The sequence below is a fragment of the Equus przewalskii genome, chromosome 5 (genome assembly GCF_037783145.1).
Source record: "Equus przewalskii isolate Varuska chromosome 5, EquPr2, whole genome shotgun sequence".
NCBI classification, from domain to species: domain Eukaryota; kingdom Metazoa; phylum Chordata; class Mammalia; order Perissodactyla; family Equidae; genus Equus; species Equus przewalskii.
Window position 1 is genome coordinate 31,913,951 of NC_091835.1, and position 25,861 is coordinate 31,939,811.

The 25,861-nt window shown below is 48.0% G+C and overlaps 3 protein-coding genes across 15 annotated transcripts in view; 2 read left to right on the forward strand and 1 right to left on the reverse strand.

The window, feature by feature from the left end:
• Positions 1-448: 448 nt before the first annotated feature.
• FOXM1 (forkhead box M1) lies at positions 449-12,208 on the reverse strand. 8 transcript variants are annotated; one of them, XM_070620490.1, is made up of 9 exons: positions 11,945-12,208; positions 9,576-10,124; positions 8,818-8,963; positions 7,465-7,656; positions 6,475-6,603; positions 5,753-5,797; positions 5,038-5,107; positions 4,676-4,851; positions 449-2,467 (listed from the first exon to the last, which is right to left on the reverse strand). In XM_070620490.1, exons 2-9 carry the CDS (start codon positions 10,075-10,077, stop codon positions 1,442-1,444), a joined length of 2,286 nt encoding a protein of 761 aa, XP_070476591.1. In that variant the 5' UTR covers positions 10,078-10,124; positions 11,945-12,208; the 3' UTR covers positions 449-1,441. The 8 variants fall into 8 exon arrangements, with proteins under 8 accessions (XP_070476591.1, XP_070476590.1, XP_070476589.1 ...); XM_070620489.1 differs by having other exon boundaries at positions 5,038-5,110; positions 11,945-12,203; XM_070620488.1 differs by having other exon boundaries at positions 9,552-10,124; positions 11,945-12,200.
• Positions 12,206-18,862, forward strand: RHNO1 (RAD9-HUS1-RAD1 interacting nuclear orphan 1). The gene is made up of 3 exons (XM_070620496.1): positions 12,206-12,292; positions 16,223-16,474; positions 17,532-18,862. Exons 2-3 carry the CDS (start codon positions 16,307-16,309, stop codon positions 18,087-18,089), a joined length of 726 nt encoding a protein of 241 aa, XP_070476597.1. The 5' UTR covers positions 12,206-12,292; positions 16,223-16,306; the 3' UTR covers positions 18,090-18,862.
• Positions 18,863-19,036: 174 nt separating this feature from the next.
• The window catches only part of TULP3 (TUB like protein 3), a 62,737-nt gene continuing 55,912 nt past the window's right edge, over positions 19,037-25,861 (forward strand). For 2 of the 6 annotated variants that reach the window (XR_011540260.1, XR_011540261.1), the window contains exon 1: positions 19,840-20,001. Coding sequence is in view for 1 of the 6 variants with exons in the window: in XM_070620497.1 (XP_070476598.1) it covers positions 19,961-20,001 (41 nt within the window). In the remaining 5 variants the exon portion in view is untranslated. Of the gene's footprint in view, positions 19,466-19,806; positions 20,002-25,861 lie in introns of those variants that run through there. The other 4 variants (XM_070620499.1, XM_070620498.1, XM_070620500.1 and 1 more) reach the window with 4 other exon arrangements.

The following is a 25,861-nucleotide window of genomic DNA, read 5'->3' on the forward strand; positions in this document are numbered from 1 at the left end:
AGCTGCTTCTGGAGAGGGACTTGCCTAGGAGGCAGGGGGAGCAAAGCAGCGTAGGCTGGCTTCCCGGCCTTGGGGTGGGCATGGAGGTGGTCATGAGGCCCCTGTAACTGGACTCATCCTTCCCCAAAGTTCAGGGGTGGTGGGGGAGGTCTACCCCTGTGTCGGCCTTCCCTTATTGGGGAGCTCTAAAAGGCCTAAGGTAACCAGCAGATGCAGAGGTCCCAAAAAGAGGTCAGCTGTGCAGAACCAGCATTGGAAAAACTGCCACTGTCTGTGTCAGAAAGGATGTGTGCCTCTGCAGGTGGGACCAAGCTAAAGCCCTTCGCACTCTCTTTCAAGTGCCCTGCCTTTCCCTCATTACCACCATCTTCATCATCACCCACTTTCTTTTCCAACCCCTCCTTATGCCTTAGGGACCAAACGGCAACACATGACAGACACCAGCATGTCCACCCTGGACTTTATTGAGTAGGTAGCTACAGTAGTGTTCTGGAGCTGACTCACACGCATGCAGTCAGCTGGGGCCTAGGTGGCTCTTTGCAAAGCTGAGGTGCAAGCTAAGGAAGCCAGGCAGATCAGGGCCCTTCCAGCCTCCTCAAGCCTCGGGCCAAGTTCTCATCAATGCTAGTCTCTCTGGCATGATTAGGGACGTTATCAGAGAAACATCTCATGGGCATACATCTGGGACCCACACTCTGCTTCAGATGCACCCGTTCCCCCACCCCAAATTCAACTCTTGACCCATTACAAGAGCCCTTTTCACCAGGATTTCTTCTTGCAGGAAAGCTGACTTGGAAACACGGGGAGGTGGGTAGGAGGGGTCCTAAGAGGGACCCTGGAAGCAGACCCACTTGTCTGGGTGCCTAGAGTAAAGAACTCTTGAGGCGGGTACCTTGGGCCTGGAAGAAACCATGCACTGCAGGTCCTCCCTTCTCTAGGAACTCAAAGCAAGGAACAGAAGCAAACTGAAACCCCTTGTCATCCTACCCACCTTCTGGCAGTCTCTAAATAATGATCTAAGGAAATAAGCTTACATTTATAATTAGAGGATAATTTGGAGAATATACACTATTTACAAGGGCCACCCTACAAGAGGCAGGGAAGGTGGGAGACTGCTAAGCACAGATGCAAGCAGTTTGGGGAGCTCCTAATCTCTTTTCACCCTTGTCTTTGCTGTTCCCACCCTTCAGTTCCTAGCAGGGAGCGTGAGGGGTCAGATTCTCTCGGGGAGCATAGGGTGGCAGAGATTGGTCACCAGGACCTCGCTGCTCGCAGAGTGCCCAGTGGCAGCTATGGCGTGGCATCTGCCTCGGCATAACCAGGCACAATGGGGCCAGTGGAGTGGACGGCCCCTGCCTGCTGTTCCCACTCAGAGGACTCGGACGGCCCAGCCACACGAGCACGAGTGGACAGCTTAAGCAGCGAGGGCAAGGTCACGTCTCTACCGCAGCTCGGGAATGAACTGAGCCCAGCTGACACCGTCAGGGCCCAGTGGGTCCTCCTCCAGGCCAGGGAAGCTGATGTCCAGCAGGATCTTACTGAGGCTGTCATTCATTGTATCTAGAACCAGGCCTTCTGTCAGAGAACGGTTGGCTGAAAGGCTGGCAACCTGTGGCTCAGGAGAGCCTGGCTTGGGGACTTCCATATGTGAGGGGGAGCAGCTGCAGAAGGGGTCAGAGGTGAGGTCAAAGGGCTCAGAATTGAGGAGCTCTCGGGGTGAGTCAAAGAGGGGGATACTTTTCAGTGGGGTGGTGCTGAGATCTGTCAGCCCCAGGGAGTCAGGCAGGGGGCCAAAGGCACTCTGGGGGGTCCGGACTGGGCTGAAATCTAGCCCCCGCACTTTGGCTGGGGGTGTGAGCCTCCAGGATTCGGGGGTCATGGGGAGGACAGACTTGCTCGGGGTGGAGGAGATGGGCAGCGTCTCCTTACTGGGTGTCTTAAAAGGTCCTCCCTCCTCCTGGGAGTAGCCCAGCTGAGAGGCAGGCTCGGAGGACTCTGCCGGGAGAGCAGACTCTGGGGCTTGTCGGGAAGTCCCGGGGCCCTCGGAGAAGAGCAGCTCGGGATCGTCCGGACAGGGAGGCAGTAGATGCTGTTTCCTTCGGGACCGGCTCATCTCCCTCCTCTCCCTTCGCTTAATCACCAGCATTTCAGAGACACACCGGGCTGGGGACTTGAGCCCACTGTAGGACTTCTTGGCCCTTGGGGTGGGAGAGTGGGACGAATCTTCCCAGGAGTGAGACAGTTCCTCTTTGACAGATGGGCACGGCGAGGGCCACTCTTCCAGGGGCGGGCTCTCTACTTTGATGGGTCTCCCTAAGTGCAGTGTTTCCTCCCCAGGCTGGATTTCTTCCTCCTTGATGGACTGAACCGGAAGCAGAGGAGACAGCCCTTCTCCCAGCAGGAGTCCCTCCTCTGTCACTGGTCCTGCGGTGGGCAGAGGGGCTGCCCCCTCGTCAGCCAGCAGCACCTGAAAGGGAAGCAGGGATGAGGTGAAAGGGAGCTCTCACGGCCTTGCGAGTGAACCCAGTCACAGGCGGGGCACAAGAGCATGACAAAGATAAGTGACATGCTGGTACTGATCCTCTTTTTTGTCTTTTTTAAGTCTTAAAAACTATTTAATATGAGAATATATGATGAAGATGGTAGTTCAATTCCAGGGGTAAAAGACAGAGAAAATAAAATTGTCTATTTTATACCATACACAAAGATGTAAACAGAAAAATTAAAACCATACGAATCCTGAAAGAGAATCTAGGAGACTACATGTACAATCTGAGGGTGGGGGTGACCTTCTTAACCAAGACTGGAAACCCAGAAGCTGTAAAAGAGAAGAGAGACATATTTGACTATATAAAAATTTAAAATCTCACTGTGGCAAGAGATACCATCAACGAAGTTAAGAAACAAACAACAGAAGTAAAAAAATATCTTTGGCGTAAAAGACAGAGGTTAATATTTTAATAACAAACTCACAAATTATTAACAAAACCTTATAGAAAGATGGGCAATGTCCATAAATAAGCATCTCATAAATTCCAAGTGACCAAACGTAATGAGAGGGTGCTCACTTATTGATAAGCAAAGAATGATAAAATGAAACAAGGAGAAATCATTTATATACAGTAGATGGGCAAATATTTAAAAGACTAATAATACCAATTCCCGGCAAAGATATAGGTCTTACCACATATTGCTGGTGGAAATGTGAATTATCACAGATTTTTTGGAAACCAATCTAGCAATATTTAGTAAGATTTAAAATACCTTTCCACTCAGCAATCTCATGTCTGGGACTCTATCTCATAGAAGCAAAAGCACTATTAAGAAAGATACTTGCAAAGATATTTATTGCAATGTTGTTCATAGGGCAAAAAAACTAGAAACAAAATGTGCCTATAAAAGTGGAATGGTTGGAAAATTTACGGCATAGCCACACCACAGAATATCATGTGGCTATTAAAAAACAATGACCGAGAGCTCTGCCAAGTGACTTGGAAGAACTTCCATGAGGCAGAAAAGTGTGTGTAATACGATGCCACTTTCCATGGTCTGTGCGTTGCATGTGTATATAAAACGGCTATGACTGTGTACATATGTATATTACACTAAGAGCGTGGATAAAATACGGAGAATGCATACTGAATTGTCAACATGGGTTATCATGGGGAGCAGGGGGGACTGGGTGAAGGTGAGGGGAAGGGAGGCAAAAAAGAAGAAAAGGGGGAAAAAAGACTGCATTAAAACAAAATAGTACACACGCTACAGTCACATCCACGCATTTATGTAAAATTATATATGTTGGTATGTACAATTTTATGTATATTTAAAAAATATTTTTTAAATAAAGAAAATAAAAGCAAACTCATGTCTTTCTAAACTCCAGAGCCCAGGTATTTCCATCTCACTGAGGGGGCCAGGGGGTCCTATCCTCTACTTTGTTACAGGTCAGCTGCTGCTCACAAACTCTTCTCTACAGGGTCAAGCCCATCACCATATGGTCTTAACTTACCCTCCACACCTTCCCCTCCAGGTAGACCACTGATGCTCACCCAGGGATGATTCCTCCCCCCCTCCCCCAGGAGACATTTGGCCACATCTGGAGACGTTTTCATTGTCACCATGGTGGCGTGCTCCTGGCGTTTGGCGGGGAGAGACGAGGGATGCTGCTAGATAGCCTTCAGTGCACAGGACAGCACCCCCCATGCCCCCCACCCCCCGAAGAGTTAGCCTGCCCTAAATGTCAATAGTTTGGAGGCTGAGAAACCCAAGTTAGCCTGGGCCAATCACTCTACTGTTATGGTACAAACTGGCATTTCCTGCCTCAGTGGTATCAGCGTGAGAATGCTCTCTCCACACCTGTTTGCTTACCCAAACCTACTTCTTTCTAAAACCCACTTCCCTTGTGAACTCTTCTTTAACCAACCCAGCCCATCTACTGGAATCACCCTCATCCGAATTCTTACAAACTCATCAGGTATTTATGGGCCATCTGACACCACTTACGTTGTAATGCAAATTCCTTTTTAGCTCTTAAAATGCTCTTAAATTTTCCTATGTGTTTATGCCTTGTCTAGCCAACTAGATTTATAAGCTTCTCAAGGAACACTTAGCAGAGTACTCTGCACGTTGTAGATCCAACACTTTTAATCCTCAGAGAAAAACAGAAGCCACTTACCTTGGGGGCAATGCGGACTCGCTTGCTATGGCGGGCAAGCTCTGAGCTCATGAGTGAAGCTGCCAGGGGCAATGGCACCTTTACCGAGGGCTGCAGCACCAGTGACTGGTTCACCGGGAACTGGATGGGCACCAGGTATGAGCTGACTCGTGGTAGCAGTGGCTTCATCTTCCGCCCTGGGAAGAAACGGGAGAGATGAGGAGCAGGGGTCCGGGGACACGCCCCTTCTCAATCCCAGGAGCTTTGCTCTCCTTCTCTGGGCTCAGATCCTTTTGAGCTGGGCCAGAATCCCGGAGTCTGACTCCCTAAAGCCATGCCCCCAGAACAAGGACGAGGCCTGAGGCCCGCTCTCCCATACTAACGTGCGCCCAGCGGGAGTTCAGTTTTGATGGTCACGTTCCGGCGGAGCTCAGGATTGGGTCGTTTCTGCTGCTGCTTGTGCAGGTGGGGAGAGAAAGAAACCTGGGTTAATAAGGCAGGGGAGGAGGCAGGAGAACCCACCAGCCGCTCTGGTACTGGGCACTGAGCTAACTGACAGCCCAGAAAGAAAAAGCCGGTTTGGGGTGTGGATGCAGGTGAGCACTGTCTCCAGAGCCTTGTTAGTGGGAAAAGGTGGCCAGCACTCAGACGTACGATGGCAGGACGGCCCTACCGCCTCATCCATGTGTCCTCACCACCCCCAGGGGATGCTAAAGCATGTGGCTCTATGAGTGGCAAAGAAAACCAGGTAGAAAAGTGAGAGGAGAGACTGCCGCCTGCAAGGCCTGTGCCATGCATTCGTGGTTGCTGTCTCGCAGCACCAAGCCCAGGGCGTGTCCCCGCCACGCCCTCCTCTGCTCAGGGCACCTTCATGATGCCCGTGGCGGGGGAGAAGTGGGTGTGAGCCCTGCTCCTGGGGAGGTGAGGTGCGGTCACAAACTGCTCACTCCCAGCAGCTCGGGCTGCCCCGTGTTTAGGGCTGGCAGAGGCCACAGGCTCCCTTCCCCTGCTTCCTGCCTTATCCCTGTCCACTAAAGCCATGCTGAGCAGTGAAAGGAAGACAAGGCCAAGCCCCGAGCCAGAGGGAAAGAACCTTACTGATTCCAAGTGCTCGGGCGATTGTGGAGACCCTGGGTCCAGTGGCTGGTGGCGGTCAGGCATTGTGGGAGAGAAATGAGATGAAGTTACCACCAGCGTGGTCAGTCTGACCAGAAATCTGACCTGGGAAAAATACCTATTCCTGACTGATGCTGAGGGTCGCCCTGGACAAATGTCCCTCCCAGGAGAGCGGCTGTGGCTACCAGCAGCCTGTGGGCACTCTGAAATCCCCAAACAATCATTCTGAACAGACGCTCTGGTGGCTCAGTTTCTGGTCTCCAGCCTAACACAGGGTTTTTTTAGAACAAGCTTTTCCAGACACTTTCTGCAAGAATCAGCTGAGACACTTCTTAAAAATACTTATTGCTGGGTCATCCCAGACCCACTGGATCAGAAGCCCCAAGAGAGGGCCTAGGGGGCTGTATTTCAACAAGCATCCCAGGCAATTCTTATCCACAAGGCAGTTAGGGAAGCACTGCCCCAGGAAGTCCTCTATTTGGACCAGAGCTGTGCTCTCCATGGCCTGGCATGGCCCGTCAGTGTGCCATTTGGAGTCTGTCAACTATACCTAATTCAGCAAGTTTTATGCAAATCACCTAGGCTGGCTGGCTTCTCTCTCTGCCCTGATCATGTAAGATCATCACAGGAGGATTTGTTTCCCTCTGAGATGGATATTATGACCTCCAGCTCCGGCCCTCTTGAGATGAGACCAGGACGCTCACCTTAAACACCTGGTCCAATGTCAAGTAGCGATTGGCACTGGGGTGAATGGTCCAAAAGGAGACCTTGCCATTGGCAGATGTCTCCCGAACAAACATGTCATGGAGAGAAAGGTTGTGGCGAATGGAATTCTGAAAGGAGAGAAAGACAACCGGTTGTCAGGTACTTTAGCTTCAGAAACATCACCTTTGGTGTTTCAACCTTGCCTATTGGCAACTTTCTCCCTGACACTCCACACTGCAGAGCCGGCCCCCGGAGCCACAAACCCATCTATCCAATGAGGATAAGGACGGGTGCCATTTCTCAGGTTGGTGATAAAGAAAAGACCTAGATAGCTGTCAGGGGCTAGGAAATTGGAGTGAGACTGTAAAGCAATAATCAATAGCAAGAGCGGTGGGTTAAGAAATCAAGAAACTAGGAAATTTAGTTGAGGTATGTGTGTGAAGTTAAGAGTTCTACTGTGGGGAAAACAAAACAGAAAAACCTTGGCTTGGAATTGAGTGTCTGTCAGAAGACCTAAGTGTGGCTCTGACATTGTAGTGTGAGCTACGATGACTCCCAGTATCTCAGTGTCCCCGGGAATAAAAGGAAGAGAGAATCCCTGCCTTCTAGAGATGATGTGTGACATTACAGGAGGTGAATCTTGGGTCATGAGGCTCACAGACAGCGTTTCTTTTTCATTAAGATTTTTTCATAAAGCTACTTAGTCACTCCAGCTGCTGTTCAATGTGGCACAAGTGGGCTTAGTGCTACGCTGAAGAATCTCCATAAACCTTGGGTAACGACGGATGAAGTGGTGGCAGCGCTCTTTCGGATGATTTTACCTGGATTCAGCAGGATTGAGTCACAATCCAAAAGATACCATTGTTATAGTTCTAGCATCCTTTGCATTTAACCGCTCCCTCAGAGCACCGCACATAGACCGCCGCAAGCCAGTGCAGACAAACTGGCGGGCCACAGCGACCTCGACTGCTTGTTAAAGAACATAGTACCTTCCAGCCTGGCTTGGCAATGTGCTTAAAATAAGGGAAGTGGTCCTCAATCCAAGTGTAGATGTCTTTCAAGGTCATGCGCTTCCTCTCGGTACTGTTGATGGCGAATTGTATCATGGCCATGTAAGAGTATGGCGGCCGCTCAGACATGGAGTCCTGCCAGGATGCTGATGCTCCCGGCGACTCCTCAACCTGAGGGTTAGGAGAAGCCAAAGGGAAAGAGACAAGGGAATGACATGGAAGAGTTCATGAGACTTCCCCTGGCCCCACCTTGAACAACATCCCCTAGAGAAACCTTTTATCCCATGGAATCATGCTAAAAACAAACTCATCGAGACCACTATGCCATAAAATAAAATTTAAGGATTAGGAAGGGTCTTAGAGATGATCTAGTCCAGTCCCTAGACAATGTGGAACCACTGCTCTATCATTCATTTTCTTGAAGATACTGCCCAATAATAAGCAGAAGTCCAGTCTTTGCAAACTGAAACCTCTCAGAAAACTTTGGGTATATATTATGATTCTTAAAGCACTGATTTTATACGAAAACCATACCCATTTTTCACACCTGGGTCTTAGTCTGATTCCTACTCCTGATGCACATGTGCATAAACCCAACTCCTTTCAACGTTTGTATGAGAGAACTATTTCCAAGAGTAAGACACAAATGTCTGCAAAGCACACGTCTGGCTAAGTCTTAGGCAAAGATCTGATCATTCACATTTAAAAAAATTGAGCTGTAACTTTATAAAGTGCACAAGTTTTAAGAACAGCTTGATTTTTACTTATGTACATGTCCATGTAACTCACTTTTAAAGGCTGTTGAATGAATGATTAAAAGGTATATACAGCAGAATCTAGGTGTGTGGCAACTGTGAAAAACAAGCCAGGCCACACGACTGGGTCAAATCAATTCTGATTGCTGGGAAAGTATTTAAAATTCACATCTAACTCACTTTATTTGATATTAATATATCTTCTAATAAAACTATCCTGTTAAAAATGCTGTATTCCTTTCATACTGTGGAATGCCTCTTTAAAGTTCAAGTTGCTTTCCAAACTAAGACTTCTTCACGTTTTCCTGAATACCTACTAAGTACCTACCTATGGCAGAGTACTAAAGTCAGTGCTGACAGAATACAGAGAGCAAGAGGAATCTGCCCTCAAGGAAATTTCACAGATGTGGGGAGAAAGATCCCAGACAGGAAGGTAGCTCAAAAGTTACACAGAATTAGTGCATAAGTGCTAACACCAGAACCTAGAAATTCTGCTCCACAGGCCACTTAGTCCATTCCCTGTCTTAGAAATTCCCTGCACCAGAGGATGTCCCTAGTGCGTCACAGAAGAGCTCACCTTAATCTGACTTTGCTCCAAGTGGCAATTCTCCTTCTCCTCTTGCTTGATGCTGCAGGAGCCCAGCCCATCAGAACTCATCTTCCCAAGCCACTGGATGTTGGTCAAGCTGCTGTCGAGAGTGCAGCCTGCTGCCTCACCGCCAGCTAGAGGGGAAACAATCCAAGATGCCACTTAGCTGCCTGATCTGATGCCCAACAGGCCCATCAATATTGGTGGTTAGGGGTCACCTCTCCAAGACCCCCACCCTTAGGGACAAGGAACACATGCAGAATCGGTTGCAGCCCTCAGGTATTCTCCCCCATTATGAAATTCAGGAAAAATTCAGGAGCATAGATCAAGTTGCCTTTCAATCTGAGCCAGACTGAGCCTTAGAGAGCAGTCAAGGCAACCTCACAGAAGAGTTATCATCTGCACAAAGAAATTCGCTTTTCCGCCTCATGCTTCAGTTTTCTGCTTTATCAAGATGGAGAAAGATTCTTACTTCCTTATTTGGTCAATGGGAAGGATAAACAGAAACAATAAACAAATCCTTTTCCAATATAAACAAGGCAAAAGATACGCTAAATTATAACTGCAACACTTTTGACAGTGCCCAAAGGATTTGGGTCAGGGTTTCAGGATGAAGAAAGACAAGACTTTCCCCTGGTCCGGGCTAGACACCTGTCTGTTGTAAGTATCAACATTACGGACAGCAGTCCTTGCCACCAGAGAGGAAAGCCTGGGGTCCTCACCCCTTTGACCTCCAGACCACATACCACCGCTGTCCCATCTCTGCCCAGGAAGCGCTCCAGTTGGTCTAGGAGGATTGATATCCCTAGCTGCAGGCTTTGGTCCCAGGGTCTCAGTGATCACTTTTGTCCTTTTGGGATCATTGCTGGTTTGGGCTTGAGGCTGGGGTCCTGGAGGGTGAGTAGGGGCTCCCCCACAGCTGATGAGGATGAATTTATTCGGCCCACTGCTGCCACTCTCTTTTCCTTTGGCGGTCAATGCTGTGATGATGCTCTGGATATCGGCATTATTGGGGATGGCCACCACTTGGGTGTTGGGCATGGTAGGGTGATTAATAATCTTGATCCCAGCTGGAAACTTGCAAGAGTTGGGCTCTGCCACCTCCTTGGAGGCCTGCGCTTGACCAGGCTCTTGTTGGGCAGGGGGCTTCCTGGGCTCCTCTTCTGATGTTTCACCTGGGGCATTTTGCACAGGAAGGGGCGGCCTCCGTCTTTTGAGAATCAGTGGCCGACGGGGGCTGGTTCTCATTATGAATCTGTGCTTTCACTCTCCATTGAGAACCACAAACATGGACTCTGGGAAGTACAAGGAGGAGCAGAATGTCAGAGATTTGTTAGGCTGAGAAGGAGGTTCTGTTAGAGAGAGACGCGTTCCTCTACCTAGGACCAGAAGCACGAGCCCACCGGCCCCCTGAGACACCTCAGACAATAAGGAGATGAGTTCTACTGACAAAAGAAAGCTAAAATTGAAGCAAACAGAAGCAATTCAAAGGGGGAAAGCGGGATTGGGTTGAATGTAGGTCAACACAGCCAAAGGTCTTCTGGACTCTTAAGAATGTTTGGCTACAGAAACAAGTGGGACAGTTATAAAAATGTGGGAATCTCTATTCCCGCCTCCCGCCTGCTATAACACAGATCACTTGCCGTGACTGGCTAGCAATCTGGAACAGGAGGACGTTTGGCAATTAGGAGTCCTGACAAGACTCTGATCCCATAATCCATTCTAGAACAGAGCCCTCATATTTTTATATCATCTTAGTTTACAAATAAGAGTCAGTGTGAGTAGAATCACAGGAGAAAGGCAGATTGTCCTACTGCACTGTTGCCCCATCGCTGAAGAAATCATCTCTCAGTTCACAAGATCTCAGATAAAAGGGAAACCGCTCTATTCAAGGCCCAAGTAAAGTCGTGCAGGTTGTGCACTGCGTAGTGCTAAGCAGCGCCATTCAGTTCACGTTTCGCTATTATCCTGGCATTGATTCAAAAAAGTACATTTTTCTTTCACAATCTGCAAAATATTTATATAGTGACATTTTAGTACTTACATGTGCTTATTCATAATTTAACTTTCTAAGCATGTTAGTTACTGTATTACTTAATTTCTCTTCCAGAACCAAGACCATAATCCCTATCTCCTGACTAATGAATGTGCTATCACCAGTATGCTAAGGTGGTATTGTAATGTTAAGGAAAAGTTTTAGCTGTAAAAAAAATTGTGCTTTGTTGATTTTAATAGATACATGGAATACTCAACCATTATGTAAAATTGTGTAATGCCATTTAGAGGTACTTTGACAGAGGAATGGGCTGTCTCTTTTTTAGGACATCTGCTATCTCCCTAAAAGTGACTGTCACACTCATATGACACTTGCCGTCTGCTCAGAGTTCACAGGCCCTCCCCACCCTGCCTCCTCCCTTTCCTTTATATCTAGGTTTCCTCTACCTTCAAATCTCAGTTTTACTTCCACCTCCTATCTCTTCAGGCCTCCCTCCCTCCCCCCATCAGTCAGTAGATACTATTATTCCCTCCCCACCCTCAAAAGATATCTTCCTGGTCCAAGGCTTAATTTTCCTCTCCACTCTCTGACCAGCCTCTTTCCTATCATTGCGAACACTTTATCTAGCCCAGGAGACTTCCAGAGTGACTCCTCTGACCCCATCCCCATCCCGATCAGGGGAACTTCAGCGGGTTCTCAAGAACCAGGAAAAGAGCTCTGTAAAAGGGTGGAGTGGAGGTAGTGTTGCAGAGTGGTGAGAGCACCTGGGAGCAGGGGAGTGTGTGGGCAGGTTTGTCTTTGATTTAATGCAGAATGAGCTCAATCTTCATCCCAGCCACAGTCTGCCACGCTGGCCCTCCCAAGACAGCGGGCACGGTGCAGAGGTCAAACTTCCAGGGAAGGCCAGCCAAGGGGTGCTTTGGGAAAGAAGTGAGGATAAGGCTAGGAGGCTGGATGTAGAAAAAATTTGCACCCCCGCTCAGACCTCCTTCCCGTGCGGTCCCAGACCTCCACTCCTGCTTGCGCCCTGGTGCTAGACCCCCTGACCTCGGCGCCTGAGACCTTGCTTCCTGCCTCTGCCAAGGCCCGGCCTGGACTCCACGCCTCCGGCCCGCTCACCTCCCGACTGCAGCCGCCGCTGGGCTATGGCTCCTAGGGCGGGTCCGGGCTCCTCCAAGCTGGGGCCGAGCCGGGTCCCCGGGCAGGACTCGCGCCTGGCCCGCCGGGTCCCCAGCGGTGCGGGAGGGGTGGGGAACCCCGGGGGATCCCGGGAGGGGAGGGGGTGCGGGCCGGGGGCCGGGGGTGGGGTCGGCACCGGAGCTTTCAGTTTGTTCCGCTGTTTGAAATTGGCGCCGGCGGAGCGTTGCGGTCACGTGACGGCGCGCCGCCAATCGGCGCCGGCCCCTGTCTCCGCGTTCGGGGCTCGAACGCGGCGCGGCCGGGAGGAGCGGCGCGGCGCACAGGCGGGTAAGGCTGGGCGGCTGCCGGCTCGAGGGGCGACGCGGTCGGGGCCCGGGCCGGCGGGGCGGCGGGGGCGGCTGGGGATGCGGGGCCGGCCCTCGGCCTGCTCCCTCCTGCGCCCCCAGTCGCCTCCGGGTGACCCCGGCGACACTGCTCTCCGCCCCCCTCGGCATCTCCCCACCTCCCTCGAGTCCACCCTGGGCGGCTTCCTCATTGGAGAGATTGTTCTCCGTTTCCCCCCGACTGCGGTCGTCTGGTCCCCCGACTGGACGGAGAGTTCTTTGAGGACAGCTTGTAATCTTGCTCGAGTTCCCTCCATCTTAAACAATTACACCACTCCCTACGCCCCACCTCCGCTCCGAGTCTTCACCTACTGATCTGTCTCCTCGCCGCAGCCAGTCTGTTATATAAGGCAGCACTGTATTCATTCACTTACCCAGCAGATTTTGTCTAGCACCTACTGTGTGCCAGGCCCCGCTAGGACGCGGTGGCGAGGAGAGCCTTTGTCCTGAGCTTGCCTGATGGGAGGAGAGGAGCACAGACGTTTCAAAGAATCAAATAAGCAAATAGAGAACTACAGTTGTGAAGTGATAAGTTAGAGGTCAGTGATGACTTTGATAGGTCGGGAAAGACTTTTCTGATGAACTAAAGCTTGGTCTGAGATCGGACGCCTTTATGCAAAGAAGGGAGGGAAACCCTCAAAGCGGAGGGAATAATGTGTGCAAACGCTGTGTGGCAGGAGGAAGCGTGTTGTGGACAAAGGCTGAAGGATAGCTGAGGGGTTTGAGCTAAGAGACCTCAACGGAGTGTGGTGTGAGACGAAGCTGGAGCCAGAGGAAGCAGGACCTTAGCCATAACTGAGGGGTTCTGTCCTTATCCAAAAATCAAACATTTTCCGTAGTAGTGAGTCAAGATCAGATTTGCATTTTTAAAAGGTCCCTCTGCAGGGGGTGCCAGAGTGGATTAGGGTAGACCAGTTAGGTTACTGCAATTCTCCTGGCCAGAATTGTTGGAACTTGAAGAGTGGCAGGGAAGGAGGGTGGGGAGAGGTAGAGAGAGAGGGGAGAAAGGGGCATTATTGAAGACGTTCAAGAGGGAGTATTGACAGGGCTTGGTGTTGGGTTGGAGAGGGGAAGGCCAATGTCAAGCTTTCTGGCTGCATAGCTGGACGAATGATGATACCATTCAAGGGCCCTGGAAGATGATCACTTTAGTGGAGGGGGTGCAGGGGAAATTTTCGTTCATGAAGTCAGTTTTAAACGTATTGAATTTGAGGTGCACTTGAGACATCTAGCTGTTGTCAAGTAGGCAGTGGGATATATGGGTCCTGGGTATGGAGAATTTTAAGCTGAATATATAAATACTTACGTCGTCTGCTTCTAGGTGGCTATTGAGATGTGAGCAGATGATTGCCTAAGAAAGGTATACAGAGTGAGGACGGCTCCAAAGCACAGCGAGAGGAGAGCACCTTAGACAGCAAAAGGGACTGACGTCTAGTTACAGCAGAGAGAAAGAGGGTGGGTGCAGGGCTGTGTGGGTTTGTATGTTTGATTTCTGGAAAACGAGAGAATTTCCTTTGATGTCTCCTTTATTCTTTGTGAAGTGAGAAGTAAGGTCATTTATCGAGAAGGGGAGTTTTAAGAAGTTTTTTTTAAGAAAGTGGAAAAGTTTTAAGATAATCTGTGGAAACCGAGTTGATCGAGGAAACATGGTCAGATTGCTGAACAACGTGTGTCCTTTGAGGCTGGTTAATTTCAACATTCTCACTGTAGCCGTTCCTGCCGCTGTCATCTCTCCAGGGACTCCTACAGCAGCCCTCTAACTGGGCTCCCTGCTTCCTTTCTCCATCCACCTCTCCCCAACCCACCTTTTCTCATAAAGCACCTAGACTTACCTTTTGAAAGTATAAATCAGATTATGTCACTTCCTTGTCCAGAACCTTTCAGTGGCTTCCTATCACGCTAAGAATAATTAAGTCGAGAGTCCTTAACCTTACCTGTAAAGCCCTGTGTCATTTGAGCTGGTTCTCATCTCCCACCACTCTCCGGCTCAGCCATGCTGATCTTACTGTTTCTTGAACGAGTCAGATGTCTTCCCACCTTGTGGTCTTTGCACTGACTATTCTCCTCGCCTGGAATATTCTTCACTCACATCTTTCTATTGTTTGCTTGTTCTCCTTTCTTCATTCAGGTCTTTGCTCAAGTATCACTTTTTCACATGGGCTTCCCTGACAACTCTGTCTGAAACAGCACCCAGCTCAATGCCTTATCCTGTTTGATTTTTCTCTGTTCCTTTTATCACTTTCCAACTAGGATGTAAGCGCCATGAAAACAAGGATTTAATTTTGTTCTCTGGTGGATATTTCCAGCACCTGGAACAGTACCTAGCACACAGTAGGCACTCAATAAATATTTGTTGAATGAATAAATGAACAAACAGATGTATTTATTACCTGTGTTCTCCCTAAAAATGTTAGTGGAGAGTTTGTTCTTCTTTTTTTCTTTACTTGTATCTCCACTGCTTAGTAACCTCAGTCAGAGTATGTTACTTTTTTGTTGTTGACTGAATGAATGAATTATGAATGTATAGTGGAACCAATCTGCCCTGTTGTGTGACTTTCCAGGATGCTCAGCTGCACCTCCCGTTTACCTCCCTGCGAATTGCTTTCAGACCTCTGTCCCACCATTCCCTTGTCAAAGCTCTTACTAAAGTTGATCTGGTTACTAGGTTCAATGGCCACTTTTTCAGACTTTTTATTACTTTGTGGGTCCTATTGACCCTGCCTCTGTCTCCAGCCTCCCATCTCCCCTGACAACCTGGGTTCAGGCTCCATCATTCTCACTTAGGTAACACAGCAACCTCCTGAAACTGGTCTCCCTACTTCCAGGGTACGTGGTCTCTCCTTTCACACTGTCGCCAGGATGATCTGTCTAAAAGACAAACACAAACAAAAGACCAATTATGACATTTATGAGACAGTTGAAAATTTGAACCCTTCTGGATATTTAATAATATTAAGATATATGTATGTATGTATATTAGTTGTGTTAATGGGAATGACATAATAACTAGGAATATAATATTTTATTCAAAACAGTACAGGGGTGGGGAAGTGGATAGGGGTCTGGATGGTTCAGGATTGGCCATGGGTTGCTGGTGGTTGGAGCTAGGTGGTGGCTACATGGGGCTGACTGTAGTATTCACTCTGCTTTGGTGTGTGTTCAAAATTATCCAGGGTAAAAAGTTAAAAAAAATCCAAGTGTGATCATACCCTTCTGCTTGAAAGTCTTCAATGACCACCTGGGCTAACGCCCAAACCATATAGCCTGTGGTTTTCTGACCCGACCCTGACTCCCCGTCGAGCCTCAATTCTTGCCATTCATCTTCCGTACGCCGTGTCCAGCTATATGGAGTCCGTGATTTCCTGAATCCACAGTGCTCCTTTGTGCGTCTGCCTTTGTACGTGCTGCTCCTCGGTGCCCGCCCTGCCTTTGGCTTTCCCTAGCCCTCACACCCGGGTCAGGTATCACCCTCTCTGGAAAGCCTCCCCTGGGAGGAGTGGAAGCATTCTTCCCATTGTTCTAATTGTCTGTCTCCCTCTGCTAGACTCTCAGCTCTTTGAATGCAGGGACAGTCTGACCTTTGTGTTTCTGCAAGTGGTTGGCACTCAATAAACGATCATAGAATAAATGGTTATTCATCTTTAAATTCCCACCGCCCAGCATGGTGCTGAACACTTGCACAATAAATGCCCACTGAGCAAATGTCATTGAATGTGAACCACATGTTTTTACTTGATGGTGTGTACAGGAAGCTGTGCACCCACAGTCACAAGGTAGGGGTGGTAGCTGAGAGTAGAACTGGCTGGCAGGGGATGAGGAAAAGCTGGGGAATCATCAGAATTACTTTCTCCCACCGTTTGTTTCTTCTCTGCAGGCATGGGTTGGAATTGGAGCCACTCCCTTGACCTGACTACAACCAGCACGATGTGGTTACTAACTGCTCTTTATTCACCACTTGATGCCTCCCAGAAGAAAACGCCGCCAAAGTTGCCAGAAAGCCCAGCTGCTATTCCACCACCAACCACTGGAGGGCCCCAAACACCACTATGGATCTCCCCAGCTTCCAATCACGCACACTAGACAGGTGCCCAGCAAGCCCATTGACCACAACGCCATCACTTCCTGGGTAGGCCATGGATTCTTACTTTGACTTCTACTCTGTTAGGCTTCTCACAATGCTGACCCTTCTGCCCCTCGAGCCAGGGCCTCCAAAGAATAAGAAGATTCATGGGGGCAGGGACAGGGAGGTAAGGTACTCTTTGATCCATCATCAGCCATCTTCTCCGGCGTATCTTCTTTTCTTAGTTCAGACTGAGGCATGGTGTGGTTGGGATCGGAGTCTTTCCCCCCATTCCTGAGAGAGAGATCACTATAAGAGTTTCACTACCCAGGAGCTGGCAGAACGAGTGCAAATGAGGCTGTTCCCTGAGCTTCATGTGAGAGGCGGTTGGCGCGGTGCTCTGCATAGTGTGTAATGGACTGAGCTTGAAGAACAGCCACAGGAATGGCATATGTCATGTTTGGACAGTTTAAAAGCCCTGGGGAGAGAATATGGCTGCTGTATGTCAGGGAAGTAGGACAGCAAAAGGGCCAGAAAAAAGCAGAAACTCTGAGTAGAGTCCTTCATAAACTAACTTGTTCGGGATGGCTTGGAAGAACCGTGATACTCGCTTCACGATCATAGAAGAAACTTAAATGTTAGAATCCTCGGGATGAGAGGAGAAACGAACATTTCTTGAGAACTCATCATGTGCCAGGCCCTATGCTAGTTGCTTTCCAAACGTGGTCTTGCTCAGTATTCTTGCATTCGGCCATTCATTCTTTGCTGGGGGCCTTCCCTGGGGCCAGGCGCTCTGCTGGGTGCTGGGGATCGGTGGGGAGTAGGACTGCTGATCTCTGCCGTCAGTTTAAAGATACTTAAACAAGTTGCAGCCGTCTGGTGTGATAAAGTGAAGAGGCATTGTCCCCTTCCTTACACATGAGGAAAGTGAAAGCCAGACAGATTGAATGACTGGCCCAAAGCTCATATCTCTTTCCATCAATATCCCATTAGACAGATGTTTTTGTTTTGTGTCCATTACCATAGTGGGCCCCCATTTAGGATTCTGGCCATTGGAGTAATTGCCTTCCTCAGGTTTGTACTTGGTTGTTGGCTCCCCTCACCTTTTTTTTTTGGTCTTTAGGTATCACCTCAGTTTGATGCAACAGCAGAAAGCTGGTTCCCAGCCAAGCGGAAACGTCATCACCGAGACCAGGCAAGACATTCAAGTCGAAAATCAACCACCTCCAAGTTTCCACATCTAACATTTGAGAGTCCACAGTCTTCTTCCAGTTCAGCCGCACTTGGGATCCCCTTAACCAGAGAGTGCCCCAATCAATCAGGAAAGGACCCTTCCGGAAGACCCTTAGTTCCAATGCTCAGTCCCCAGAGCTGGGGGGAGCTGTCAGCACATGAACTTCAAAACTTGCCGTTTGTGTTCATTCCACCTGATATCCTGACCCCAGAGTCATCTTCTGTGAAGGAGCGGCCCATTGACCCAGATCAGGGAGGAAACAGCCTTCCAGGCTGTTCCCCTCACCCTAGGACCCCCATGAGCCCGGAGCCTGGGCCTGTTCTGGTGCAAGACACCCCTGAGGAGAAGTACGGGATAAAGGTCACATGGAGGAGACGGCGGCACCTGTTCACTTACCTCAGGGAGAGAGGGAAGCTGAGCAAAAGCCAGTTCCTTGTGCAAAACTAACTGGATTTCTCAAATAACAGTAATCTCAAGGAATTGATTGCTGGTTTTCAGAGTTGCTAAAGTCACTTTTCTGGCTCACAAGACAGCACATCAATAGAATAAAATGGAAATAATACCAATAACGTCAATACATAAAGATATTTTAACTAGAGGCCTGGAGTCATAGGGAATTAAATTCCCAGATTTGCTTTTTTATATATCATAAACAGTTTTTAGTCATAAACCGTTCACTTCATGTTTTTCTTGTATTAACTGTTTAAAATTTTAAAATATCTTGTGGGAACTGTTTAAAATGTATGTAAGTAAGTGGTTGCAGAAAGCTTTTAGAGAACCCTACTTCTGACTGCCCCTCCACAGGCCTTTCTTAATCGTTTCCTTTAACCACTCCTTGTTAATCCTTTAGTCACCTCATTCAAACTAATTCATGCCACATTTCTGAGGACTAACTCTGTGTCAGGCTCAGTGGCAGCTTCCTCTATGACCTGATGGATGGAAAAAATCAAAACAAATTCTGTGACTTTGTGTAGCTGCGCCGCGGCCTCTGCAACCTGGCTCATCTGCTGAGAGGCCAAGAGGAGGAGGGGGCGGCAGGCCTGTGGCAGTGAATACGGTGGCTCAGGGGCGCTGGAGGGTCAGAGGTATGTTACTTCGGTTTGCTGTGTTCTTTTATTTCCAACAGAAGAAATCTCTAAATATTAAATAGGGTGGGAAAATGATTTCTTGTAATAACTGTTTGGAATGTACGTAAATAAATGTGGAAACGTTTCAGAGAATACTCCTTCTTGTAATTAATGCAGCACTGCCGGTCAACAGCATGTTTCTATTGTCCTTTCCCCAATACCAATAGCATCTCATTCAACTCCATTCATTCAGCTTTAAGAACCCACTGTGTCAGGTCCAGCCGACCTCGACAAGCGGGGGGAGGGGGGGGGAATTCTGTTTATTTTACAGACGGGAATTTGAAGCACAGATAATGACCCGTGCTCGGGCTTACACAGTGGGTGGGGCTGACCCAGCGGGGCCGGGCTCTGCTCTCCTCGCTTGTGCCAAGTTCTATGCCTCTTAGGAATTCAAAACCAACGTGGAAACAACTTTGACCTCGGGATGCTGTAGCCTGAAGTCGGTGTGCGGTAACTCGGGATGTTTTGTGGGGACCGTAAAGCTTTGTGTAAGTCGGTGGTGAGGAAGGAAGTGATGGCTGGCGACAAGATTTACGTAGCGGATCTCAAGGTGGGACGTGGATGTTTGCCGACAGTCCATAGGCTGTAGAGAGAGGGAATGGAAAAGATTGTCAGGAGAGTCCGTAGAGAAGGTCTGGAATGCTCTAAAAGCTTGGGCTGGAGTGGAGGAGTTTTGTTCCGTTGAGTCAAGGCCAGGTAACAATAGGAAAGATGCATTCAACTGGGAGTGGCCGCTGGAGAGGGGACAAGCGGGGCTCCCAGCAAGGCCCTGGTGTCAGGGAAGGGACGGGTTTGCGAGGCAGCCGGCAGAGCTGCGACAGTCCCGACGTTGCAGCGCTCCGGGTGGGCTCCGGGTACAGGCGGCAGAGGCGCGGGGACGGGCGGCTGGTCGGACGGACCGGCCGCCCCGCTGCGGAGACGCTCCCGGCCTCGGGCCGCTCCCGGCGCCGCGCCCCGCGCCAGCCCCGCTCCGCGCGGGCACCTCCCACCGCCGCGCCTCCGCCCTTAGCAACCCCCCCGCGGCGCCGGGCGGCCGGAGCCAATGGGAGGGGGCGGCGGCACGTGGGCCAATGGGCGGCGGCGACAGTGCGGGGTGCGTTGCCAGGGGCGGGGCCGGCTGCCGTCCAGGCTTGCCACCCTAGCGGCGGCGTCGCGGGCCGGGCGGTGGCTGCCTCCGCCGCAGCGGTGGGGATGGAGGCGTCGCGCTGCCGGCTGGGATCCCGCGGGGACAGGTCAGAGAGGGGTGGCGGCTGGTCTCGTCTCGAGCGGGGCGCAGGCACGGAGACCGCGGCGGTCCCTCGGGAGCTCTGGAGCCAGAGGGCGGTGGGCTCGCTCGGGGAGCGTCCCGTGGCGGAGGACCCCCGTGCGGGGGAGCGGCGGCTGTGCGGCCTGCGCCGGGTGGGCGCTTCGTGCTCGGACCCCTGCTTGGGAAACTCGTGGAGCTTTCGAGGGCTCGTCCTGCGCTCGGTGGCCCTCGCTCGCTCGACATGCGCTACCCTGCCCCTCGCGCTGCCGAGCAGTGTCATCACGGAGGTGGACCAAGTCTTTCCCGGGGGTTGGAGCGGAAGGTTGTGGGTGGCGTTTAATAATTTGCTCTGATGCCGTTGCGTTGGCAGGCAGTGCTGAGTTCTGCGGCAGAGTCCGACGGCTGAAAATGCAAAGCTAGTCTTTTGCTGTCTGCTTCATAGTAATTCTCTCTCATTCAGGATTGTCTGTCGTATTTGCAGCGTACCATGCCCCTTGTTGGTGCTCCTCTTTCTCCGCCCTGCCCCTTTTCTCCTGCCTCCGCCGGAGGGAGAGCCTGGGAAATAAAACGATCCGAAATCTCAGCCTGTCAATTTCTCGTTAGCTAGTGAATGAAAAGTTAATGGGGAGCGGTGTGAAATCATTGGCTTAAAACTTTGGCTTTGTTTGAGGATGTAAATCATACACGCTAACTGTATTCCCTACTTTTTATTCCATTACCATAGCAAATAAACATTTAGCGTGTAAAGACTTAGTCTGATATTTAGACCAGTCGATATTTAAACAATTCTAAACCATTTAAAAGCAGTGTCACGAAGGAGGCGTCGGGGTAGAGAACACCCATTTTTCTCTTTCATTCGGTTTCGACATAAGAGCTGCGCTCTGTGAAATTTGTTGGCTGCTCTTTTTATTTTTCAAGTCGAGAGAAAAATATTCTAGGTTTACAAGTATAAATATGGAAGTGGTAGGAGGAGATAAAGTTAAAATTCAGCATCTTCGTTGAATTCAGATGGTGTTTGTTCGGTTGTGGTCACTCAATAAATCTTAATTGAATGAATTTCAGGGAGTAAATTTCTTGGGTACAAGGCGTTTGATATGACTCATGATTTTGGAAAAAAGAAATGGAATTGACTTTGAAATTGAGACCAAAAGGCAACATGGTTTTTAATTTATCGGACCTGAAGTTTAAAGGGATAATTTAAAAGTTTCTCTGCTTTTTTTCTTCCCAAAGAAACGAGCTCTTTAATTTTAAAATTGACATCCAAGGGGAATGTTTGAGTCACCAAGTGTTTCTCCTGCTGCAGGTGATAATAGTGCAGCTTCTGGCACTGCTGAACTCATTTGTTGCTGAGAGAGAGAGGAATAGCTCTTGCTTTTCTGGCTTTAATGGTTTTGATGAAATACATTGGTAGAGTTTTTGGTATTAATACCTTTCAATGTGAAAGATAACATCTGACTTCTAAGTTTCTTGTGAACTTCTTTTCTTCTTTTAGTTATGTGATCTTTCACCATGAGGCAGATTTATTTTCAATGAAGTACAGTGGTCACCCCTTATCCGTGGTTTCCTTTTCTCTGGTTTCAGTTAACCGTGGTGGGAAAATATTAAGTGGAAAATTCCAGAAATAAACAACTCATAAGTTTTAAATTGCATGCCATTCTGAGTGCTGAAACCTGGAGGAGTCCAGCTCTGTCCCACCCAGGACGTGAATCATCCCTTTGTCCAGGCATCCACTGTGTATACCTGCGGGCCTGTTAGCCCGTTAGTCAGGGAAAAGTAGTGTCTATAGGGTTTGGTACTGTCTGCAGTTTCAGGCATCCACTGGGGGTTTTGGAAGGTATCCCCCGTGGATAAGGGGGGACTACTATAGAAATTATTAACAAATAAACTCCAAATATTTGTCCTATATCTGAAATATTTAGTGGAAATTGGAGAAGGAATTTGAAAGAACGCTCTCAGGACCTTTGTTGTGGCTAGGCGTTTTGTATTAGAGGTTCCCTGGAGATGACAGTGGTTTGCTAGGACTAGAACTTGGGCTCCCCCTGGCCTTTTGTTCCTGATAGAAAATTGAAGGTGTGGTGAGAGAGACCTCTCTCAGTGTGGTGTAACCTTGTGACTCAGAGTTGACTAAGAAAGTCCTAGTCTGTGGTTTATCCATATGCCATGATTTCTCTTTAGAAATATGAACAGCAGTGGCTGAAAGTTATGTCTTGACCAGGCTTGTTATCATCTCTTGTGTTCTCTTTTTTAAATGTTTCATCAGATCAGTTAATTGTTGGCAAACAGACTTACCCAGCGCTTAAAAATACTTAGATTAACTAGTACATGACCACCGTATGTTTGGCAAATATTAAAAGCTACAGTAAAGGGCTGATTACAGCCAACATGTGTGTGTTTCTCCAAATGTAAGGCTGTGTACAGACCGAGGAAAGAAGGAACACTCCCTGTAATACATTTCCTTTCTTCCAAGATCCTTCTGTTCCAAGCAGGCAGGCTCAGATATTTTTTGGAATAGTTTCATTTTTGGCTTCTCTTATCCTTTCCTGTGGAGACTCGGCTGTTTTCCTTGCATTTGTGCCCTTTAAAAGAAAAAGTTAATATTTCTTTTTACCAAGAGGGAAAGTATGCTTGGATTGCTCAGAGGAGCGGAAGCTGCCTTGCTTCTCTGTATTTGAGGATTTGGGGACTCAGAGGGGCCTTGATGATTCCCTTAGTTCTCCTGTTTGAGAGTAGTTCCACGGCGGAATTGGTAAGGCTTCTTTCAAACTAGAATTTCACCTAGTCTTCTTTTGCGTAATATCCTCTGAGTCGCTTCACCAGGAATAAGCTCTTTGTAACTATTAAATCTCTTCTGCCTCATCACACAGCCTTACTGTTAGTAATAATGAAAGCTGCAACATTTTTCTAGTCTGGTTAAAGCTTGAATCCACTTATGCCTGAGAAAAGACACACCATCCACACGCTGCCCCACACGCTGTCTTTATTAACTCACTTAATGCTTGGTGTGAGTCTTGATAGTGAGGGTTGTCGTCTCTGTCCCTTGGCCATAGAACTTCTACAAAAATGTTCCTGATTAGCATTGTGTCATATGAGTCACCAGGACTTGGGAAGACCACAGTTCTGAAAAGGATTGTAGTAATGCTTTCATTGTTTATAAGATGACGTTTCCTGTTTTACCACATGGTATTGTGGTGAGGGGGAAAACACTGGAAGCTTCCACTGGGTCCCTGAGTTCTAGGCCCGGCCTTTTCACTCTCCAGCAGTGTGATACTGAGTAGCTCATCTTCTTCTTCGGCTTCAGTTTTCTCTTCTAGAAAATGAGGGCTTTGGATTCCCTCAATGATTTATAACGAATTAATAAAATAACATACGTTTTTAAACTGCACGTGGCTTGAATTTCAAAAGGTACAAATGACATTCAGGGAAAAGTGTCTTCTTTTCTCATTGTCTCCATGTCACCTCGGTCGTTCGTTGGTAGGTTTCTTAAGGGGTCTTCCATGATATTCTCTCTGTATTAAATATTCTCTTAATGTTCCTTTCTCACTCTTAAAATTGGGTGATTTTGAGTTTTAGGATAGAGTATGATGATCTAAACTCTGATATCTACTTTTATCATGGGCAGTATGTATTTTTAGCATATGAACCATAGTTGCTTCAAGTTTTAGTTTTGTTCTGTGATAATGTATAGGAAATAAGACTGTAAGAAGAAAACAAGAATTATTTTTCAGACAAGCTTCCTGAAAAATGAATCATTGCTATTTAGCTTTGCAGGAAGAAACTTCAATAAATCTATAGTTTGCCTTTGATTTTAGGTTTTAGAAAGAAACACATTTAATAGAGGATTGACTTGTTTCCCTAGTAAAACATAATGTGATTTTTTTTTTTTTGAGGAAGATTAGCCTTGAGCTAACATCTGCCACCAATCCTCCTCCTTTTGCTGAGGAAGACTGGCCCTGAGCTAACATCTGTGCCCACCTTTCTCTGCTTTATATGTGGGATGCCTACCACAGCATGGCGTGCCAAGCGGTGCCATGTCTGCACCCGGGATCCAAACCGGCGAACCCCAGGCCGCCGAAGCGGAACATGCGCACTTAACCACTGTGCCACCGGGCCCCCCATAGTGCGCTTTTGTTATAGCAATTTGACATGTCACATAAGTTAGAGGCAAAGTAGAGAGGAGTGTTGTGACTGAGTGAAGTTCATAAGCTTAAAAAGGAACAATCTGTCGAGATAGAATGATCAATAATAATGGCTTACTTTTGTGTATCCTTTGCAGAGTTCATAGTGCTTTCACATACCTGAGCTCTTTTGAGCTTCTTAACTGAAGAAAGCAGGGCTGTTGTCATTATCTTCATTTTATCGATGGGGAAATTTAGGCTCAGAAAGGGTGTGATAGACCTAAGGTCACATGACAAGTAAATGATATCTCCAGAAGTAAAATCCAGGCTTTTGATTTCTAGTCTCTTTTCTTTTTCTCCCCTATTATCAAAATACCTGTTACAGATGTTCTGGATGCCATTTGTGCATATAATGATAACAACTGATACTGATTACATTTGAATTATTTTTAGGGCAAGCAGTTGAAGAAATCAGAGATTTTTAGCAAAGTACTAATTAGTATTAATTTCATTCAGTGCAAAGGGAGTGGAAATATTTGGTATTGTTAGGCAAAAGAATGTACCTTCATCTTTACACAAAAAAGAGAGAAATAAGTAACATTCCTGAAGAGAGAAAATGCAACCCCTTAGGAAGGGAGAATCAGGCAAAAGGTAGAATGAGTTTAGATTCTGAGTAATGTGCCTTTTAAAATCTGTAAAGAATAAATGGGGGGCCAGCCCCGTGGCCAACTGCTTAAGTTCATGTGCTCCACTTTGGTGGCCTAGGGTTTCGCTGGTTTGGATCCTGGGCACGGACACGGCACTGCTCTTCAGGCCACGTTGAGGCGACGTCCCATATACCACAACTAGAAGGACCCACAGCTAGAATGTACAGCTGTGTACTGGGGGGATTTGGGGAGAAAAAGCAGAAAAAATAAAAAGAATAAATGGATTCTTTAACTTTGGGATCAAATCATACATTTTAAATAATTTTGTTTGGTTCACTTAGAAGAATGCTGTTGCTTTTGCTATGTGGGGCATGTGAAATGAACAGGGGTTCACTCTCAAGTAATTTCCCTTGCTTCCTTCTTTGGAGCATTCTTTAGATCAAATGAATGATCTAATCAGTTGCCAACTTTTCCTTCTGATTCTCTCTCTCCCCCCAAGCAATGCTCCCTTCTTTCTGATTGTCTCTACTAAATGGACCTCGTAGGAAATGGATTTTCATTCCCTAGCTTCAATTAAATTAGTTCCAGATTGTGGCAGGCATTCAAGCAGAAGACAGCTGAGCCTAGAATACTAACATTTCTGCTCAGATGAGGAAGGGTAGATTTCAAAGGAGTCCTTTCTGGCAGTTCTAATTTGATCTTTCTGTGCCTTTTCCCAGAAACAATGTTTTGTTCTAGCCAAATGTGTTCTTGGATGCTCAGTACATGGGAAAATATGGCTTGCTAATGTTGACATTTAGGATTTGGACAAGGTGAATCTACTTGTCAGTTGACTTAGAGAAAATTGTTTTATTGATAGCTATTGACCCAACTACCCATCACTGATCGTTCAGACAGTGAAATCTGGTGGTTCTTTTTCACTATGGACACTATAGGCAGTTCCACCTAAGGGCCTCTTCACAGTCCATGCACTGGCTTGGAAATTCTGCTACGTAAAATAGCAGATGAACTGGCGTTTTGACTGAAAAGATTCTTGGCAGACTTACTGAAATACCATAATAATGAAATTCCAGACTCTGCTGAC

Coding starts and splice junctions, on each gene's coding strand:
- FOXM1 (XM_070620487.1), bottom strand. CDS start 10,077: ATGAGAACCAGCCCCCGTCGGCCACTGATTCTCAAAAGACGGAGGCCG. Junction 6,604..7,464: donor TTGCCAAGCCAGGCTGGAAG/GTACTATGTTCT, acceptor CTCTCCTTTCAG/AATTCCATTCGCCACAACCT. Junction 5,798..6,474: donor CATTGGACCAGGTGTTTAAG/GTGAGCGTCCTG, acceptor GACCGCCACCAG/CCACTGGACCCAGGGTCTCC.
- RHNO1 (XM_070620496.1), top strand. CDS start 16,307: ATGCCTCCCAGAAGAAAACGCCGCCAAAGTTGCCAGAAAGCCCAGCTG. Junction 16,475..17,531: donor ACAACGCCATCACTTCCTGG/GTAGGCCATGGA, acceptor TTTGGTCTTTAG/GTATCACCTCAGTTTGATGC.